Raw genomic sequence first — 23359 nt, forward strand, 5'->3', positions numbered from 1 at the left:
AGGTTGGAAACTTAACCAGCAGTACCTGCAGGGAGGTCCTCTCACAGGACACATGCACATCACTTAGCACTGATGAGCACAAAGACAAAAAAAATGGGGGAAGGAATTGTGAAAGATATAGAAGTTTGTGAATCTTCAGGTTAGTAGATATTTTCTGTTTATTCACCAGTGAAAGATAAACCTAATATTTCAGGCATTTATTGCTATGAAATTCTCGACAAAGACATCCAAAAACTAGTATTGTTCTCTCGATGGGATAAAGGAAAACATGGGAAGCTTTTTTAAAATGATTCAGAAAACACAAATAGAACAAAGCAAGAGATTTAGTAAGAGATAGAAACCTTAAATAAAAAGCAACTAGAAATCCTGTGCTTAATAATAAAATAATGGAAATAAAAGGGAGGGGGAGGGAGGAGGGAGGGGGGAAAATGAGCAAATGATATTGAGGGCTAAAGTAGAGGGTAAATGTTTTGAGATTGATGAGGGCAACAGGTGTACATATGTGCTTGACTCAATGGATGTACTGTATGTATGGACTGTGATAAGAATTGTATGAGCCCTCAATAAAATAATTTTAAAAATAATAATAATAATGAGGGCAACAGATGTACAAATGTACCTTATACAATTGATGTATGTATGGATTGTGATGAGTTGTATGAGCCCCTAATAAAATGACTTTAAAAAAAAAAGAAACAAACAAAGAAGAACACACAGAAAAAAAAATAATGGAAATAAAAAGCACCCTAGAAGAATGTAAAAGCAGAATGGAAACTATTGAAGGAAGAATCAGTGAACTAGAAGACAAAGGCTCTGAAATTACTCATTTGGAAGACGAAGTGGAAAAAATTGAACAGGGCATAAGGGCTCTGTGGGACAACATGATGAGAAATAATATACACATACTAGGAATTCCAGAAAGAGAAGACAGGAAATGAAGTCTAGAAGATATTTTTGAAGAAATAATCATAGAAAATTTCCCAAATCTGGAAGATGAGGTAATCATCTAAGATGCTCAACAAGATCCAGGGAAACACCCCAAGACACAGGACAATTGGACTTCCCAGATACAAGGAATAAAGAAACTTTTGAAAGCAGCATGAGATAAGGAAATGGTCCCATTACAAAGAGCATCAATAAGATTAAGTGCTAATTTCTCACCAGTAACTATGCAGGCAAGAAGGCAATGGGGTGACATATACAAAACTTTGAAAGAAAGCAACTATCAACCAGAAATAATTTACCCAGCAAAATTATCACTCAACAAGTGAGGGTGAAATTAGGTGAGGTAGTTAGTTTATTATGCCAACCTGGTTTATAAACACATGTGGGATTAATTGAAGGGCGGAGAGATTAAATGCCTTGGTGAGCCTTGGACCCTGTTGGGTGACTGACTGTTGGTGACCTGCCTTGCTGTTTGCTACCTGTGCCTGGATAGCCTGAATTACTCTACAGAGGGCTACCAAGAGGCCCTTGAGACTTGAAGGACTGCCAGTGTCTTACAACTGTCTCATGGGAGTGATTTGCACTGAGCCATTTGTACTGCTTTATAATTTAATTAACTGGTAATTTCTTGTTATACATCTATCTATCTATCTATCTGTATAAATATATATAAAATTATTAGCATTCTGGTTTTGTTTCTCTAGAGAACCCTGTCTAACACATTAGGATTTTCCCAGATAATCAGAAATTATGGGAATTTGTAACCATGTCTAGCTCTGCAACAAATATTAAAAGGAGTTCTCTAGAAAGAAAACATGATCTCAGCCCAATAATCCAAAGTGTTGATGACACTGAACAACCACCTGAATACATATAATAAAATAAATATTCAATAAGATGGGGGATCTGAGCTACACAATTGCAATTGACAATAACATCAAAATAAAATGAAGATGATTGCTACAGATAAGAGAAATTTCAGGTGTCAAAGGGAATCTAAGTGATTTGGTAATAAAAATTATCCAAAAATCATAATAACAAAGGAAAAACATATTCCTAAAAAGAACTCAGCTTTGAAGGTAGTGAACAAAGAAGTCCTCAATCTCACCAAGAGATGGGGTGGGGAAATGTTTAAAGTAAATTCTTCTTTATTGATAATTAATTGCAGTGAATATAAATGGTTTAAATATTCTAGTCAAGAATATAAATGGATTAAATATTCAAGTAAAAAAATTATAGTCTAGTCTAGTAGACTGGACTACAAATATGACATGTCTATATGACCAGGGGCACACCTTAAACACAGGTAGATTAAACAGCATAAATAGATTACAGTGGGGGTGGAGATACTTGACAACAAGTAGGCAGGACACAGAGAAAACAGGAGTGGCAATGTCAATATATGACAATAAGTTTCAAGTGAAAACTTATTGTGAGTATTATGAGTATGATGTATTATGAAGCAGGGCTCTAAACAAATCACAGCCTAGGTCACACAGTTGGTCTTAGATGGCTACACTGTCTGGGAAAATGTGGTAAAATTCTTAGACCTCTCCGGCTTTGTCCTGGATTTCTACCTCACTTCTGGACTCTCTTGTTAAACATTTCACATTTATGACAACAGTAAAATAAATCTACTATTTGAGTAGATTGCGTATTAACAATATACATCTGCCAATAATGAAAACTGAGGTGGGAGATCATAGTAATGTTGGCTGTGGTTGCCATGGGACTTGAACGTGGCTGAGACACGATCTTCAGTCGTCAGGCAGTTATGTAACCATGTAATTTGCCAATTAGATTGTGATGTGGTCATTATCTATTTTGTCATTCATTGTGTTTGCTAACCATTCTCTTTGTTGTGGGCTCACACTACAGAGACCTTTTGCAGCAGATTTGTCCAATGCGATGTACTGATTTGACAGCTGACTCCACTGATTGTGCATCCAAGTGAAGAGCCATCCTTGACAGCTTACTCTTCTCTGTTTTGTGATGTAGCACACTCGTCCAGTGAGGGGGACTTTGTTTTCTTTATGCTGAGGTGTCATACACACAAAGTTGGGTAGGAAAACTAGGCTACTTTGTTGTTGTTGTTGTTGAGGAAGTTAGTAGGCATTCTCTCTGGAGGCTTCAGGGAAGACTGTGTGCTTGCTCTTTCTAGCTCTCAGGGGCCGCCTTTCTGGTCCCCTCTCTCCAGCTTCAAAGCCAGCACTGTTGCGTCTCTGATCATTCTCCATAGTAACATCGTTTAAGGGCTGTTCTGATTATATTGGAAGAAAATCTGTTTATTTGCTGATTATCAAATTTAACTTCCTCAGTAGCTTTAATGCTCCTTTGCTATAAAAGTAGCATAATCATAGATTCTGTGATGTACACATATGTTCATGGCATTTAGGGGAGGCCAGTATTAAGTCTACCAAAGCAAGTGAACAAAAACTGATACCCAAAGAAAGGCATTTTATAAAACAATCTTGTTTTTAAAATCAGAGTTTACCACAGAATTATATTCTACGCAGATAAGTTAGTATCACATTAGCTCCCTTCTTTCCAAAAATGAAATACACGAGATACTTGATAGAATGGCATTCCAACATTTCCTCATATCCTTCTACTTACAGCCCTCGTAAATGTCGGTGGGGATATGGACTGCTGCATGCTGGTAAGATATCTGTCGTCCAAAACTAGCATCTTCAATAAAAACAGGCTTTATCTTCTGGCTGCCTGGCTCACTCTCATTTTTTTCAGGCTGCACAGAAAAAGATCAACACGAAGCAGAATATTACAACTCATGCTAACAATTATTGTGATAATTACATCTTCGCTTATCAAATACTTTTTGACTTCAGATCCCCAAATTTCTATCCAGTTATTATCATCCACGTTATTTCCTCATATAATTCACATGATAATCTATCTTGGCTCCTAATTTCTGCAACATTAAAGTTATACAGGATCATTATGAGTGAACGGAATTTTCACAGATGGAATACTTACCACGTATATTGCAAAAACAGTGTACAGGCCTTTAAATATAATTGAATTAAAACGATCCCTGGAAATAAATTTTTGTGCTATTAAATTTGTATTATACACACCAAGAGTATAATTCTCGGTGTGACAACTAATTATTAACAACTACAGAAAGGCAACAATGAAGGATGACTCTTAGGTCATGTTCCTTGCTTTCTGCACATGTTCTGTGCCTCAGATTTCATGTTAGAAAACAAAAGTCCACCAGGAAAGATCTATTGTAACTCTAATTATACCTTAACTTCAAGTGATATCTCCCAATCAATAATGATTCAAGAAAATCCCACAGAAGTTTAAGGTTGAAGGTTTATTTTCCATCTACTCTAAATCTGCCTTTAATGCCAAATTACCTTACTGGCCTCCCCAGAAGGAAATTAACATTATACACCATTTATCCAAAATGAATGTGTATGTTACTTTTTTCTGTTTACTTAAACCTTCTTTTCAATGAAAATACAATTGTTTATTTCTTCACTAAATAAAAATACTTGGGCTAAATTCAGAACTCTGTCTTAACCCCTTTCCTACAAAGATGAATGATTTCCATGTTCCAAGGCAAACCTCTGCCAAACTAATATAGAAAACACATTCTAACCTTCGAGGACTTTGGCATCACACTTCAGTGATGCCTGTGATAGGCAACACCTGCAATGGGACTGACCGACTAGCACATCTATGAGAAGACGGAAAGAACGGGACAAAAGCACACTAGTTAGACACAAGAAAGCGTGGGCTGTGATCCTAAGTTCTGAAATTGCAACATCCAGCTGCTCCTGGAGAGGAAGACTAGGGTTTCTACGCCCGTGACCTTCACAGTCGTGGAAACTCACAGGGGCAGTTCTAGCCTATCCTGTAGGGTGGCTATGACTCGGCATTGACTAGATGGTAGTGAATTTTTGTTTTGTTTTCTCTTTTTATTGGCTTATAATTCACATGATATAATTCAATAGTTCAATCACATCATGAAGGGCTGAAAAATCATCTCCTTAATCTGTTTAAAAACATTTTCTTCATTTTTTTAATCCATATTAGCTCCCCATTTCTCTGCAACCTCCCTGTCATACCCCTAAGGAACCATTATTGTAGTTACTGTCTCTATAGATTTACCTATCCTGGATCTCATATAAAGAAAAATATTAAAAAAGAAAAAAAAATCCCAAAACAAACAAACCCCAAATTAACAAGAATCATAAAGTAAAACAGATTTAAAGACCTCAATTGAAAAGAAAGCAGAAAATGTTAAAAAGTAAACCATTTAAATGAATCATAAAGGAGACCAAATAAGATGGTGCTAATTTTTAACCTAACTGCATCTGCAACAATCCACTTTCCATTGCAGTCTGCATGTTAGCAAGGCCATTCACATGGTCCCTGGTCAGGGAGAGGAGAGTCACAGGGGCTTGATCCACATGCATTTCCCCTTCGCTTTAAGAAAACAAACAAAACTGAAACAGAATTGAAAATGGGTCCAAAGTGAGATCAAATGATGAAATATTACATTTTGACCTAACTACATCTGCTTAATGGACTTCACAACGCTCTTTGTCTGAGAAGAGGGCTGTTCACATGCCTGAAGTATGATCAGAGGGCTTCGTGGGTTAGGTTGGATGTGACTTTCTGTATGTGTGTGTACATGTACACACAGGAGCACGTCTGGTTGGGGCTGCAATATTTGTCTTTGACAAAATTATTTAAAACAGCTGACACTTTTATTTGTACAAAAGTCATGAATATCTAATTACTCTCCATGAATATCTAATTACTCTCCATGAACAAATTTAGTATGCAAAATGACAAAACAATCTTATGCTGAAAAGCTAAAATTTGGTAATATACCTACATGCAGTAAACATTAATAGTCTTTTCTAAAATATGTTAGATGTGACAGGAAGAGAAGTAAGGAGAGACTGAAAAAAGATAACTAGGGATAGAAAATTATAGGACAATAGAACACTTAAATTGTTTTACATAACACATCTATCTTGAACGGTTAATAAATGAAAAAGATGAAAGTGATAATGCTTATTTGTATTCTGGAGTTAAACAGTGAAATTTAACACATTTTAAAATTCACACTCCGTTTCTATTCTTGTGCATTATTGACTTAAATAAGAGGGTACATTAATTACCCGAATTAACAGCCTGAATGTACAGATGACTCCAAATAATGAATGATGGGGCAGTTCTTAGCACCTGCAAGTGCTCCCAATTGGTGAAAAGTCTCAACTGTTAATTTTAAAAGCATAGTTCTCAAAATGTGACTGGAGAGGTAGTATCAGTCTCAACTATCTATTTTAATGCCAGTTTGTAAGCCTTGTCCCAGATCTGATGAATCAGAGACAATAATGCAGGAGCCCAGACACCTGTGTGTGACTGAGCCCTGGAGTTTTGAAGGGAGCCTTAACTGGGAGAATCAAGCTCATTGCCACCATCTAATCTGACACTGAGTAATCTAGTCGGAGAGGAGAGAACGGCTCTAGAGGTGCCCAAGGCCATAAAGTCCTTAAGAAGCCCGTGTCCCCACAGGCTGTCAGGTGGGTTCACGCCACTGACCTGTCAGTGACCAGTCCAAGTTTCTCTAGCCATTGTGTCACCAAAACTCTTAAACTATGATCCTTACCTATCAATTTCTTAAAGTAAGGATAAAATAATATTTAGATCAGTTCCTCTCACGGAAACAAGGATTGATTATAAGAGTATTAATGAGTGACTAAATTGTGTTGTAGTCCATGTATTCCACAGTGGTCAAAGCTCACTTGTTTTATTTTCCAATTACAGGTGTCCAGATATTTATATCCAGAAAAAAAAAGCTTTTACTTTTTAAAAACATTAAAATCTTTTTAGGGTTTTACTAAGATAAAAAAATGTTTTCTAAAATATATTTCACGGAGATTTTTAAGGAGCTCTGGTGGCATAATGGTTTACGCATTAGTTGCTAACCTTACAGTCAACAGTTCCTAACCACCATTGGCTCCACAGGAGAAAGCTGAGGCTTCCTGCTCCCTTACAAATGTATAGTCCTGGAAGCCCCAGGGGCAGTTCAACTCTGCCCTATAGGGTTCCTATGGGTCATAAATGACCTGGTACTTAAGGAGGTTCTTGAACCAGGTTTTAGAGATAGCTTTAAATGAGTAGATGCCTTAATGTGTAATATCATGTACTAAGACATAACTGAAGTCAGAGTTGCTAAATACATTAAACAAAAATAATACTGTTGATCCCATTAGTTTTATAAAAATCTCTTTTAAAAATTCCTTTATTACCTTTAACCATGCAATTATTGTTTCGAGTGTAAGTATAGCCATATATTTATTTAATGTATTATGACGTGTAGTATAATTGAGATATAGTAACAGACAAAACAATTGAGATTTTGGTGAAAATTCACTTAATAAACATTGTCTGATTTGTTCATTCAATTTTTAAAATAAACCTTCTCTGTTATTTAAAATTCTCTTGCATTGAAGACCACATTAAAGGAAAAAAATAGGTATATCTTTCATTTCCACCACTAAGTGGGTCTTCTAAAGTTTCCACCAGTAAACCCTTTATAAATATGTGCAGAGAAACAGAGTTGATCAATTGTAAAATGTTTTCAAATGTATTTGATAAAAAACATTAAAAAACATGACAAGCACATTTCTCAAACTATTCATCTTAGTCCTTTCTTAAATAATAGACTATGTCACTGGGAGACAAAGGTGTAGGCTGATGGTGCCGAGGCCATTCAATATGATACGCAGCACACAAGCTTTACCACATTTCAAGTTAGGAAGCTACAATGAGCATTCCAGGGAGACAAAGTTTTAACTTGTTAATCTCCAACACTTTTACAATTAATATCTGTAATAATACATTTAATCTAATAGGACAGTGTAGAAAAACCCATGTGGTTTCTGTTACCATACAAAAGGGCTAAGGTTCACCTGGTCACAATTATTTTGCTCATGTTCTAAGGCTCAGCTTGGGTCATGTTGTACTGCTTACAAAATAATTGTAAGATATTGATGCATCTTCTGACTTCAATATTTTAAGTCATTCTATGTTACTTGAAGATGGCATGATTCATACATGTATGAGATGGATACTGAGATTTAGAAAATAAACATGAGCTGGATGACATGCAATACATTCTATATTGAGATTAAAATAGCAGTATTCTCACTTCTGTTTTACTAAGTTATCACAGCAGCAAGATGATACAGCAACACTATGATTATAAATTTATTAAATACCTATATTACTGTCATAAAAATGTGAACATAGATAATCCGAATATATTTGAAGAATACTTAAGAACCTCTAAAACTAAATCACAAAATTTACCTTGTCCTTTGGGAATTAAAATATTCCAACTTCTTACATTTACATTCTGGAAAAAATCTGACTTTCTTCAGAGGTTATTTAATTAATATACTAAGACAAATATAGCTTAAAATTCACATGAAAAGTAAATTTAAAATGTTAATGACCAAAGGAAAATTCAAGAGATAATTAGTTATGTCTTCAGATATCCTTCTCCTACTAATTATTACACATTAAAAAGAATGAAGAAAGGACTATAAGAGAAGATAACTTTGTAAACATAATGGAGTAGGAGCAGTGAAAACTATGCAAAAGTAATGCAAAAGCAAAAAAAGTTTAATATTTTAATGGCATTAAAGCAAAAATATATATTTTTAAAATTTTTCTAAATATTACAGAATTCAAGTTCTGAGGTTAAGGAGAGAGGGGGTCCCCCACAAAGCATCACAGGTCCTGTAGGCACAATTGTACAGCGATAATAAGTAAAGATTATAGTAAAGTCATAGAGCATGAGAGATAAAAGAGTCAAATAATGGAGTCAGACACAATTCATGGTAGCATGCTCAACTCAGCCCCACTTAATGGTCCACGTAGGGGGAGCCCAGCCACAAAAGCAGGAGAGAGCCCCCAGACCCCAGAACCGGGGAGAGCTCCCATGCCACGGGGACCGAGGAGAGCTTTCTCTTTATTGCTTACCAAGCGTTATATCTCATTAGGGGGGACATGATTACAGAATCACACGTCACAGGAAGGGGCAGTGCAATAGGCATACACATTGTAGGAAGGGGATCTATGATAGGCACAAGCGTGACAGGAAGGGGATGAGCTAGGGGTGTGCCCATAGGAATGGGGAGGTCTAGGGGTATACATGTGACAAGATGGGCGGACCCTAGAGTCATGATGTCAACCTAAAGTTGATCATCCTTGGTCGGGTTTGACCTCTCTGGTGTCTCCTACAAGGAAACAGACAACTACTATCCTTATCAGAAGGGAGTGGGCCCTACCTGTTATGGGATAAACAGTGGTGTCTGCTTGGTCTAGATGGCCGATAGCTCTTAGGGAGAATGACCCCTGATCTACTCTTGATGACCTCCAAGTGTACAGTCATTCTCAAGCAGCTAAGTTTGGCATATATTTATTTGGGGGAGACAGCTTGAGAGAAATCCTTGTTTCCCAAATCAAGGAAAAAGCCATGTGACTATGAAAACACAGATCAGAACTATGTTAAATTGAAATTAGACACAGATTGCTGTAATAATATAAAAAGTTAACTTTAAATTAACAAATACACATTATTTAAATAAGCTTTTATAGTGGTTAATGAGGGCTGTTGTTGTAATTAGCTGCCACAGAGTCCGTTCTAAATCATAGTAACCCTACGTATAATTGACACCCTGCCAGGTCCTGTGCTATCCGCATAACCACTCAGTGTTTGAATCCACTGTTGCAAACACAGTTATCAACCTCCCTAGCTGAAGGTGTTCCTCTTTTCTGCTAACCCTGTACTTTAAGAAGCATGCATTCCCTCTCACGGACTGGTCCTTCATGGTTATTTATTCAAAGTATGAACATGAAGCATTCTGGCTAAACTTCAGCTAAGGCACATTTCTTCTTCTGGCAGTTCATTACGCACCTAACATTCTCCGCCAGCATCATCATTCAAAGGCACCAGAGCTTCTTCAGTCTGCCTTCTTTTAAATCCAGCTTTCTCATGCATCGGGGGTGACTAAAACTGCCATGGCTTCCGTTAGGTGAGCCTTAGCCCTCCACATGATAGCTTTGATTCTGAACACTTTAAGAGTTCCTTTGCGGCAAATTCCCTCAATGCAATCTATCATTTGATTTCTTCACTGCTGCTTCCGTGGGCATTGATGGTGGATCCAAGCATGACAAAATTCTTTTCCATTTCAACATCTTCTCTATTTATGTTGGTGTTGCTTCTTGGTCAGCTAGTGATGAACTGTGGTTTATGTTATGATGTAATCTGTACTTAGTTCTTTATGAGTAAGTGCTTAAACCCACTGCCTTCAATGTGAATCTGACTCACAGCAACGCTACAGGATTGCTGAGGCTACAGGTCTTTAGGGGAGCACAATCGCCTCACCTGTCTCCCATGGAGCACTGGAGGGTGTGAATCACGAGGTGTACACCTGGTGCCTACTGATTGCTTTGCATCCTTTCCCTGACAATCTTCAGTTCTCATTTTAATGCCCCCACCCCACCCCCACCTCTGGAGATCCTGACGGTGCATTTAAGGTATAATCCATAGAATATTGAAAGCTTTTTATCTTAAAAGTAATAATCCAAAACAATAATCATCTAAATTTTAATTTGCATTATGAATGCTAGCATACACATTACATATAAGCTACATGAGTCTAAGAGGTTTATTGATAATGTTCAGTGCATAGCATATAATATAAAACTGCTTGCCATGTTAATAGTATCTGTTGATGAGATAAGTAAACTTGAGTCTCAGGATCTTGGTTCCCAGGCTTGTGCCTTTATATTACAGTAGTACATACGAACACACATATGGGAGTGCTGTGGTAACATGGACAGAGTCCGCAGACCGGACTCTGGTTCCAACTCTAGCTCTATTGTTTCTGGAGGGCACAATGACTTACAGATTGGCTGCTAACCTGAAGGTCAGAAGCTTGAAAACACCAGCTGCTCCACAGGAGAAAGATGAGGCTTCCGCCTGCCATAAAGATTTACAGCCTTGCGACTGCACACGTGCAGGTGTTGCTATGAGCAGGAAGTCAACTCGAAGGCATTGAGGTTTTTTGTGTATTATTTCCTCATATGCCATTTATTTAGAGACCGAGAAAGCCAAGATCAGTATGGCTTCTCCTTAATCTGAAAATTTGAAATCTTCAAGCTCTGAAAATTCTAATCTGTGAATTTTAAAGGCTATTATTTTCTATTACCACCTTCCCACCTGCATGTGTGTGTGTGTGTGTGTGTCCATAGGCCAAGCATTAGCCTGGACATGCAAGCTATACACAGCTGGGATAATGAGTAGACCAGAGTCCCCTGTGATTAAAATTCTTTCTAAGAATTCATATTTCAATTAGTGAGCATGCTTCTCTCCATTGCCAGTCAACTGAAGTAAATTCAGTGTGAGGGTAGTGGCTGGTGAAATGGGGAACGCGATGAGATGAACGTGGCTTAAAATCTTTGGGGGATTTTCCTCTTTAATTGCACAGTGCTTATTCTCTCAGTTCCTTATCTCAAGTGACAATGTAGACCATTTTCACAAGTGAGAACCAACATAAAATGGATACACCATCTCTTAGCCAATCACCTTAAAGAGTTTATTTTGGAGTGAGGGGAAAATGGCATGTGATAGTTTTATCTATTTTTGTAGCAAATGAAATAAGGACAAAGAATTAAATGTCTCTAATATTTGTTACATCTATTAGGACTATCATTCTCACTAACACCGAGGAAGCTGGTGTCAAGATACCTATTACACTGCTGTTAACATAAAGAGAGTGGGAAACCCAGGTCATGGAAGGGTTAAAAGCGGCTTCCTCATTTATACAGTATCTTCCAAAGTGCTGTTTTACTCTTTGTAGTTTATACTACACATTACCTTTTTTGGTTTGACTAGCCCATCTTGTGTAAACTAGTGGATTTTCTAAATCCCTGTGATAAATTTATGATTGAAGAATAAATTCTAATGAAGAAGACTCGCTTGACCAAGGACAGTGGCCGAGACGGCTCTTCCAGTCTCAGCGCTAGCCATTCAATCTCAATACAAGTTAAAAGAGTAATGGGCCAATTGGTCTTCCAGCCGATGGGGGGAATGTTGCCTCTGCAGTAAGAGACCCAACTCATAACCAGGGCTCCTTTGCACATATGTGTTCTTGTTATTAGTTGTTGCCAAACTAAATCCAACTCATGGCAAAGCCATGTGCATAGAGTAGTAGATTAACCAGGCCTGTCTTCTGAGGGGCCTCTGAGTGAGTGTGGACCTTCCCGCTTCTGGCCAGTAGTTAAGTGCTTGATTATTTGTGGCACCCATGGGCCATGCATAATATACAAGAGGACAAGTCACAAAGTGTGGCTCTCTGACATCCAGTTCAAGCAATCATGAGTTCATCCCAAATGAAACATATTTAAGCACGTCTCTGCGATGAGCAGATGGCCGCAGAAAAGTTCCCTCAGTAATCCACTTGTCTTAATCTTGTTAGGATGTTGTCAAAGAAAATTCCATAGCAGGGCATCTGCTGGATCAGTTTAATTGAAAGTAAAAAGCACAACTCAGAAAGAAGGAGATGGATTTTTTTTTTTAGATAATAAAGTGCTAAACTTGATAGGTTTCCTCGAAGGACATGGGGTGATTATGGAGGGTAATTTGAAAAAAGTTGTCATAAAAATGGAAAACTATGAGAACCTCAGTAAAGAAAGAAATCATTGCAAAATTTGTCAAGTTGCTGCTTGTCTGATTTGGCTGCTGAATACAACATGGCTACTAAGTCGATATTATCATTTTTGGAGACGATATGCAGGAAGGCTAAAAGCCTCCCTAATGATTTAAAATCTTGGAAGAATGAATTTTTAATTATAATTTGGGGGCTTAGAACCAATTATTTGGTTTTCCATTATTTCTTATGGGAAAAACATGTTCAGTTCTCAAACTTTTTGGCGTTTGAACACGAATTTGAAATGAATTTGAGTTAGATAACAGAGGAATCACTGTATATATTTACAATCTTTTCCTATGAGCCCTCCAGTGTTTATAATCTATGAAGAATGAATGTATTCCATTAAGTAGCCATGGTATACATCACTGTATTTACATGGGCTCCCAACAGTTGAAATTTATGATTTCAGGTCGAATGATCTTTTAATTATGAAGAATGTATAGTCTTCTACTTGTACAATATTACTGATCAATTGCCGATGATGAAATTGATAAAGTACATCCAAAATTTTTAAGTGGACTGAATAATGGTGAGCTGTAATAAATTAAAAATTTAAATCAAATCTGTCTCCAAAAATCTAAATTATAAATCTTGATTCATAAAGCTCCCCTGCAAAGGCCTCAAAGTTCACCATGGGTGGCTACTGCAAAGGCAGGCGAGCAGCCTGCTCTACCTCCCACTGTGGACTACATCATACATCCCCTTGTTCTCGTCCATTCGCTTTCAAATACCAAACGAGAGACGGCGGACGGGTCACTTAACGTCACTATAATTTACTTCCCTGTAAATATGAAAAAATACCATCGTCTTCAAAGGATTATTAGGTACTTTAAATACCATCCTATTTATAAAAAACAAACAAACAATTATTGCCTAGTATATAATTTCTTTCCCATTGCTACCAAGTCAATTCCAACTCATAGCAACCCAGTAGAACGGAGCAGAACTACTCCCTGGGCTTGTGAGAGTTTAAAACTCTGTTGGAGCAGACAGACTCTTCTCTGTTCCAGAAACGTGTCTATAGCATGTTAATAACTGTTGTAAACTCAAATTAAACTTCTACATTTAAAATATTAAACTATTGTAGATACACAAGAAGAAAAAAAGCAAGCAAATTATTATATACCCTCGGACAGTGAGTCAACTCTGGCTAATAGGATTCCTGAGACTGTAAATCTTTACAGGAGCAGACAGCCTCACCTTTCTCCCGTGGAGTGGCTAGCAGACTTGTACCGCCAAACTTTCGTTCAGCAAGCCAGCACCTAACCCACAGTGCCCTGTTCTATCACTTTTGCATCACCTAATTGGGTTATGTGTTAAACCAGAATAAAAAAGATGCTATAAGATGTTTTAAAAATTAATAAATAAGCTTAGACATTGTTATTTCATTAATAATTTGAAAATGTTTAGTCACTGTTTGACAAATTGATTAGATATATATCCCCACCTTCTAATTTCAGTCTCAGGTTTATTTATTTCTAATGAAAAACATGTTGGAATTGATTTTAATGTTGTTGAGATTCTGATATAAGAAAAATAAATAACAGCATAAATGTACAAGAAACTTCAGTAGACTAATCAAATGTCTCAGACAGGTCAGATTTTTAACATGATCAATAAAGGAAAGTGTAGCAAATAAATCAACTTGATTTATTGACCTGAAGATTTGGGGTTAAACTTATTTGCAGTTTAGTCAGAAGCATAGATCTTAGAATTAAGTTAATAAGGGTTTGTAATGATCTGCTTTCTTTTTGCTTACTTTGGGAATTAGGAAAATCGAGCAGCTTGCTGGAACAACTGGAGCTTTCTGGGGAATTTGCTTCGGCGATCTTCAGGAAATTTAAGGATCTTATTGGGGCAGATATCTCCAAAACCCTGCACTAACGGCATTCAGCAAATTTTAAATCTAAGGAGAACCTGAATGCGACACTCCACAGACAATGTTTGCACCAGCAGTCCCTCCCTTGCCAAGGATAGATTATAATAATGAACTGAAACATATTTCAATATTCTTGCTTTATTGTTAGCATTACACAAACACAAAAATGCTTCTTCATTTGGAGCTAACATCACTTCAAATCAATCCTAAATGTGTTGTCCTGGGAGTTGTTTCTTCATATTCTGCTGTGGTGTTTTTATGTAGGCGCCCAGGGAGTGTAGTGGTTCAGTGTGGTGATGTGATCAATATGCAGGCAGTTTGAGACTAGCATCAGATCCAAGGGAGAAAGACCGGGCTTTCTGCTCCCATACACAGGTATGGTCTCGGGAAGCCACAAGGGCTGACTGTGAGTCAGTACTGACTCGATGCCAATGAGTTAGATCTGGGGTTTACTTTTAGGTGCCGTGGCCTCAGTGCTGACTCAGAGTGACCCCATGCACACCACGGCCTCCCAGTGTAGCTATGTTTGAGCCATTGTTGCAGCCACAGTGTCCATCCACCTGGATGTAGCCTGCCTCTTTTTTGCCGCCCCTCTGGTTTGCCAAGCATGAGGGTCTGGAAATTATACTTTTGACATAAAATCGCAAATATATTATTGATTCCAATGTCATAGAGAATCAAATAGAATTTTAGTTTGATAGCGTAATAAAATAAGCCTGCCTTTAAATTTCATAGAGATTCCTTCCAGCTTTATATCTGCTCGAAGTCAGAATTAAATATCCCAAGACTGTCATGAAGGGTCCCTGAGGCTGCAGGGGTTGAGCACTTGATTGCTCATTAAAACGGAGAGTCGTTCATATCCACCAGCAGCTCTCGGAGCTGCTCCCACAAATACGCCAGATGTGGACCCTGGGTGAGGCAGTTCTAGATCACTGTCTATTTCGTAGACGTCACACGACAGTCAAGAGAACACAGCAGCGGAATGCTCTAGCATGTGCAGTTGTTGCAGTCAAAGATTTCAATCCTCCTACTCCTTCCCCAAATTGAGGAACAAACGAGTAAATAAAAATGTTGTTGTGGAGTAATATTGGATGTTTTGTTGTTAGCTTAGTTCTCAAGACTATGGAGAGGACCGATGTGCGATGAAGGGTAGGAGAGGACTGGAGACACAGGGTCCTTCCATGCCAAAATCGACTTCGCCATTACATCCCTTAATTCTGCTTCTATATGAACTAGAAACAAAGTAAACATTTTCAGGTCTACCAGGGGTTCTGACGGGTTTCTCCTGGGAATTTTATTTTATAAAGTAAAAACGCTTTGTCATAAATACTACCTAAGGAATATGAGTCCTGTAAGACCCAACCACCCACATAATTTACCAAATACAATCTTAACAATTACTGTTTTCTGTAGAACATATAAATGGAATAAGACTCTTACCTCAAGGTGCTAAAATTTAATAAGATCATCCCTGCATGCAAATACTACAATGTAAGATAGTATTCTGCAAGTATTGTGCTCCAAGTTGCCTAGCCCATCTATATGAAGTGAGGACTTCATACTGAAATTCTTTTTAAACAAGAGTGAGGATTTGAGTGAAAGATTGTAGAGCATCCAGTAAGATCATTGAAAGAATGGATGTTAACATTAACAACTGTATTAGCCACAGTCATAAATTTCCAAAAAGTCTGTGTGGCTTATCCACAACTCCTCTGTCGATTTCTCATCAGAGTACAGGGATGACTTTGGTTTAGTTATGATAGTAGAAGATATCCCTCCAATATTCCAAATACCAGGAAAGCCGCCCATACACTACCAGGTGGGCTTCAGCAAAGTTAGCAGACTACAATAAGCTGAAAAGAAAGACTGGTCATCTACTTCCAAGTTAGACAATGAAAACCCCATGGATTCCAACAAAATTGTGTCTCCACTAATGCTGAACAGTAAGTCTGGTGAGCTGGAGAACACTCAAAATACATAGTGGGTGGAACAACGGACTCAAGCATACAAATAATTGTGGGGAGGGCCCAGGATCAGGCAGGGGTGCTCCTGTCGTACATGGGGTCTCCAGGAGCGCGCGCCAACTAAAGGGCTACTAACAATAACACAGGACTGAGGGACTTCCCTGAGGATTGTGGCTCACCAATCATTCAGCTTAGTTAAGCTTGTATTTTCAGTTTCAAGAAGAAAATTCTTTCAATGACTTCAGCCATACTTTCAAATAACGTATTACACAATCTTGGGGAGGTGTTCATTCCATCCCATATTTAAGCCACTGCCTAGCTAAACCTGAGCATTTGCTTGGTATTCACAAGGAGAATATAAATAGCACTGGTTTAAGGAGGAGATCATGCACATTATAAAATGTCCTTGGGAAATTTTCTAACAACCTGTTCCTTGATGAGTTTACAACCCGATAGGCCCCATAAGCTACTAATTCAGATATGGCTACTATAGCGGTTACACTCCAAAGGGATTATCTATAACCTTTAAATGCTTGTTTTATCTTTAAGCGAGGGCATGTGTCATCTTTGCAGTGAGCAAAATTAATAGACTGTACTTGACTATGCTATTTAGATACAAATCTGATCGTGGTACTATACCAGTTTAATCTACTTAAAAAAAACCACGTAAAAATTAGGTAATATCAAATGTACTCCAGAATCCAACACTTACAAAATTCACAGACATTTGTTGTAATTATCAGCAGCCTAAGGACCAGAATTCTTTTTATGATTCATTTATTATAGCTACTTTTTCTTTATCTCCATCTATTCCACACAACATATTCTGTCTCTACTTTTCTTAAATGTCAGTGTCCTGTCAATTTTCTCCTTTAATAGAGTTATTTTCCCCCCCATGACCATGGGTGGACTATTCATGACAAGTTCATTACTTCCTGGTTCTACAGGGGTTTGAAGCAGGATGGGATAAAGGACAATAGGAAGTACTACGAGATCAACAATCTGGTAAACATGCTACATCCAAATGCATTACATTTATTTTCTTTGAACATTGTGTAAATGCACTAAAAGATAGCTTGTAGTTTAAATCTGGCCTTGATACATATGTAGTCTCACACTTGCTGAGGCAATTTCAGCCATTTGTTTTCAATTTTCACTTATAAACCAAACATAAAACTTATTCCAGACCGCTCTCCTAAGCAACAGAAATAAATGTATTTAGCAGCCTATTAGAAATCTCCTCTTGGAGGTCCTTGTGCAATATTTTGATATAAATGTTCTTCATTTTAAAACTTCTTGCCTCAAGCCCTGTAGTCCTTCCGAAAGATTTCATTGCTGACCGGAAACTTTTCTTCATTACATCTCTAATTGGTAAAAGCTAATCCATAAGCACTGGTTTGATATTTAGGGATGTCCAATTTATGATATGCATCTGTGCTTTTTCCACCATAATTGTTATATTTTTGACATAATGTTAGGGAATTCATATTTAACTATTTCTCAATTTTTCTCTTGCGTCATGATTGATCATTGACATTGTCAGATGTGTTAGTCCTTCTGATGGGCAAGTGAGTGGTACTGAGCATTTCTTATTTTGATCATTTTATTTTATTGACGTCCACTGTGTTAGACAGGGTTCTCTAGTGAGACAAAACCAGATGGCTAATAATTTTATATATATTTATACAGATAGACAGCTATATAACGCAAGAAATAAACAGTTAAATTATAAAGCAGTACAAATGGCTCAGTGCAACTCACTCTGTGAGACAGTTGGCAGTCCTTCAAGTCTTCAGGCCCACCAGGTAGTCCTCTGTAGAGCAATGCAGGCTATCCGGGCACAGCAAAGCAGGTTACCAACAGTTAGCCAGATGGCAGGCTAGTCTCGTCTGATAGTCCCCAGCTCAAGAGATGTAAGTTCCAATGGTGTGGCGAAGCAGGTCTTGAAGGAACATCAAATTACAGCGACACAGCCCATGGGTTAGGTTTCCCACAGGTAGTGTAGCTTGCAAATTGAGGCACAGAACAAACTAAGGCAGCCACCCACTGGTCCGATGATCAAAGAGCAAGAGACAAGAGAGGTGAGGCTCACGGAGCCATTTATGTCTCCGCCCTTCAATTAATCCCAAATGTGTGTATCAGCCAGGTTGGCATAATAAACTATCTCATCTACATTTCATAATCACCTATTTCATTGTGAATACTAAACATACATTTATTTATATTTTTGTTATTTTTAGTAGCACTATTTCACAAAGAAATCTTTCTCTGAGACTCTACTACTAGGTTTTCTACTATACTACGACTAGATTTTTCATTGTTGCGTCCATTAACTACATTCTATATCATATAACTGAAGAAAGAACTATCTGGTCCCAGGATTGCAGAAAACTCAGTTTCTGTCCTTGTTTCTATCAAATTCGTAACTTTGTGCTCTTGGTAGGTGCCATCAAGGCAGTTCCATCCCTCGCAACCCTAAGCACCACTGACCAAAGCACTGCTGGTCGTACGTCATCTCTCAATTGTCCCCATGCTGGAGCCCAGGACGGCAACCACTCTGTCAATCCTGCTCCCGGGGCTTCCTCTTTTCTTGCTGTCCTTGTACTTTCCCAGTACGATGTCATTCCTCGGGGACTGGAGTCTACTGAGACTATGTCTGCCCCAAGTCCTTGAGATGAAGTCTCACCATCCTTGCCTTTAAGGAGCACTCTGGCCACACTTCCTTCCATGGCAGATTTGTTTGTCCTTCTGCAATCCACGGTACTATCTATATTCTTCACTGGCACCACAATGCAACTACATCAACTCTTCTTAGGGCTTTCTTATTCAGAGCCCAACTTTCCCATGAACAGGAGGCACTTGAAAACACCCTGACTTGGGACAGGCCTACCTGAGTCCTTAAAGTAACTTCCCCACTTTTCAACACTCTAAAACGATCTTTTGCAGCAGCAGATTTTCCCAATACAACACGCAGTTTGATCTCTTGACCGCTGCTTCCATGAGCATTGATTGTGGATCCAAGCCAGATGAAATCCTTGACAACTGCAGTCTTTCCTCCCTTTATGATGATGTTACTTACTGGTCCATTTGTGAGGGTTCTGGTCTTCTTTACATTAATCCAAACTGAAGGCTGCAACTCTCAATCTTAATCAGCAAGTGTTTCAAGTCCTCCTCACTTTCAGCAAGCAAGGTTATGTCATCTGCATATTGAAGGTTGTTAATAAGCCTCCCTCCAATCCCAATGCAGTATTCTTCTTCATATAATCCAACTTCCCGCCTTACTTTCGCTGATACAATGTTTGGGAGTGGTTATACAGTGACGGTGTATGTTATGATGAAATGTATATGGATAATTTAGAATCATAGAAATAAAATATGCGATTATCCCCACTGCCTTTAAGAAAATATTTAAGAACAGTATACAAAATCGATGATTGTCATGCAGATGCAAAGGAACTGACTGATGCAAGAGTGTTGGCCGATTAGAGGAAAATGCCAACTCCTCCACTATGCATAGGCATGGAAACACAAATAATCACTTCCGAAGGCAGAGCTGGGATAAAAGAAATGATAATTATGGCACATGCTCAGGGTTTACAATATTTTCATCTCCTCCAAGAGGCATAACATTTAAAAGAGGAACATTGCTTAGCTCTGGAATATTACTATTCAAAGATATTGAGACAAAATAGTTGGTAATGTCTTCATAGCTAATGCTATGAGTGCTATTTACTACATTAGATATTAGATTTTGGTCAATTAAAAGGTAAAATCATATTATACACTCGCTATATACTCAGCTTTTAGTACTAAATATTGCTTTGTGGGTTTCAAAAATTAAAATACCAGGCTAAATTAATTTAGAAAACCCAGGGAAAGGACACTGATGATGCGCCAGTTCCACCATGCAATGAGATGGCATGACTGTCATTTGCAAACGTGGCATATAAAAACATATCAAGTACTCTAGGTATACAGTTGTGGGTATAGCAGTCAATGACATCCAGGTATAAAGCTGGTCTTAGGTGAAGATGAGTGAAGTTCATTAGTGGTCAAAATCCAATTTTATCAGATAGTCACAAATTAAAAAACAAACAAACATGTAACCACTGAAAACCCTAAATTAAAATATCAAAGTGCAAAATTTACTTATAAATCCTAGGCTTCTCTGATTGTAAAACAGTAAATATTTCTACTGTCCAAAATAATGTGAGTAGGAATTTAAAAATATGGTTCAGATAGTCTAAATAATGCTCAGTGCAGCATATGATTAAATAACAGTTTTACTACAATAAAGGATTTTTTCCTTTTGCTTTGAACTTCTGAATTTGACTACAATTAAATAAAAGACACCACTCAGAAGAGTAGGTGGAGTGTTACTGCTAGTTTTAACATGTTGTAAGAGCAAACTGAAGACACGTGCAGAAATTACCGACTATTTCCCAATTAATATTTTTGCCAATTCTTTTTAGTAGTGGAATCCCGCTGTGTACCTGTCTAGGAAGGGGAAAATACCACTCAGTTGCTTCACTTACTTGTAGCGAACAGGTGCCAAGAAAATGATGGGTGCCAACTTCTGGGACACGACTGTAAAGGACACGACTGTAAAGGAAAGTACTCTACTGCCCCTGCCTCTTTCCTGTTGCTTAAAATGCAAAACCATGGGGAATGCTGGACTGCCAACCATAGGCCAAAACATGGAAAAACTGTGCTGAGGAAAGTATTCGTGTCCTGGATAACCGAGTTCCCATATCAGTCCTACACAGAATGTTGCATGAGAGACAAAACAATTCTGATCTTGTTTTGACCACTTTTACTACGGTAAAGGCCAACTTAACACACTAATGAAGACATGTTTCATTTTCGTTGAATGTCTCAAGCCTTATAAGAGCAAAAGTATAATAATAACTAAAGCATTTTCCAGTTTCCCTGATTAAAAAAATTAGTGACATATAGGAATTATTTTAAAGTTCTTTACCAATTCTCAAAAACTATACATGATATATTCCAAATCCAGAAAGTCTGGCTATATTTGATAAATTCATTTTATATTTCATACCTAGGGTGAGATTTGCAATAATTTTGTATTTATATAAATATCAATTTAAACTGTTATTATCCTAAATATAAATCAGAATTAGAAAAATAGTCTAGCACAGATATGTTTATTACATTGTTAGTTAGATAAGTTAAAAAAAAGAAATGTCTAATGTAGAGGAAGAACTAATTGAATGGTGTTACATCAACTCAAAACAGAAAAAAGTTAAACAACTATTTCACAAGATAAGAAACGACTGTCATAGTTTGATCACTTAGCAGCACATCGAGGACATAGATAAATGTTATTGGGGACTTTAAAAAAACTTGAAAAATTGAGCCAAAGGCTAACATACTTGTAAGAGAGAGCGAGAGTAATGGGCTTTTGTTGGTATATTGGTGGAACCTTTAACAAGTATTCTTAACATTACCGTGTGATTTTTTAATATTAATTCTAATAGTGAGTCTCAATAGTCTCTTCTGCAAAATATTCATCTAATACTACTTAATAAACTATCAACTTTTTGTGTGTGGTTGGAGTTTATCCATAAGAGGCTTTCCTACATCATTTAACTTATGCATACACTCATCCTAAGAGGAATTGGTTTGGCAAAAGCACTTTTGACGAGGAAGGAAAATATATATATATTTTTAATCTAGGGATTGGAAACAACAAAGCCTACCTCACAGTGTTCCTTTTATTGGTGAAATAAAGCTATGAGTGTAAAGTGCTTAGAGTACAGGCAGTTAGTGGTCAATATACTATTTAGAAACAGAGGAAGTAATATTAATACTAATCTAGGGAGCTGTGATATTTAAGACAAATTCACTAATTGTTTTTTTCTCCCACCTTTGGCACTACTTGTTTTTTGCATTTTTTTTCTTTTCACCTGTGTGTGTGTGTGTGTGTGTGTGTGTGTGTTAAATATCTGCAAGGATAACCTATAAAATGGAATAGGAACAGTTATTTTTAGAGGCGCTTCAACAACGTGTGGGTAACAAATCACATTAGATTTGCAGATTCCAAACAAGGTCAACTATATAAAAATGTGCTTTAGTTTTGTTTCGGGGGTATTTTTTTCTTTTTTTTTTCTTTTTTTAAGTAATAAGCTCAATCTTCATCTTACAATTATGCAAATCTCTCTCTCCTAACTAAGTCTGTGAGATCTATGTGAGCAAAACTCTACGGGACTGCCTCGCTTTCCTGGATCTCTGCACTGGTTTACCTCTGGCAGGGCTCAGTTTCACACTTACTACTGGTCTCCTGATGGAAGAAAAGACCAGCATTTTTCTTCTCTGACAGGTGTCTGTCTTACACACGCTCTGAATTCCATAGATTTTACTGTAATCCAAACATCACTCCGTTGTTTATAGAAATTTAGTAATCTTGGAACTACAGCTAAATAAGCCATATCCTAACACAATTTTAGACGGACATAAGATTCATTCATTTACAAAGCATATTCAGCAACTACTATGTCTCAAAGGGTTGTCAGGTAGTAAAAGCTGTAGCGCTTTCAAATCATTCACATAACCTATGAAATTAATGTTCCTCTCTGGTTGTGCAGATATATGTAGTGAAACTGGTCACAGGAGCCAGGTGGCAAATGAGGAGGGGATCCAATCTCCAGCGATCTTTAACATTTCTGACATTATCTAAGCAAGTGATGGCTCGGAGGCAAAGAAATGCAGGGTATTCCTTCTTAGGAAGATAGCAATAATTAAATTGTTAAAAAACCACACCAGCAAAAAAAAATTTTTTTAAA

General features: G+C 37.5%; 1 protein-coding gene across 1 annotated transcript in view; it reads right to left on the bottom strand.

Moving 5' to 3' along the window:
- The window catches only part of CACNA2D1 (calcium voltage-gated channel auxiliary subunit alpha2delta 1), a 408675-nt gene that overhangs the window by 164904 nt on the left and 220412 nt on the right, over positions 1-23359 (bottom strand). The window contains exon 6 of the mRNA XM_045288646.1: positions 3562-3691. Coding sequence (XP_045144581.1) covers positions 3562-3691 — 130 coding nt within the window. The remainder of the gene's footprint in view (positions 1-3561; positions 3692-23359) is intronic.

The sequence above is a fragment of the Echinops telfairi genome, unplaced genomic scaffold, assembly GCF_000313985.2.
Source record: "Echinops telfairi isolate 266 unplaced genomic scaffold, ASM31398v2 ScPeMD7_23;HRSCAF=83, whole genome shotgun sequence".
Classification (NCBI taxonomy): Eukaryota; Metazoa; Chordata; class Mammalia; order Afrosoricida; family Tenrecidae; genus Echinops; species Echinops telfairi.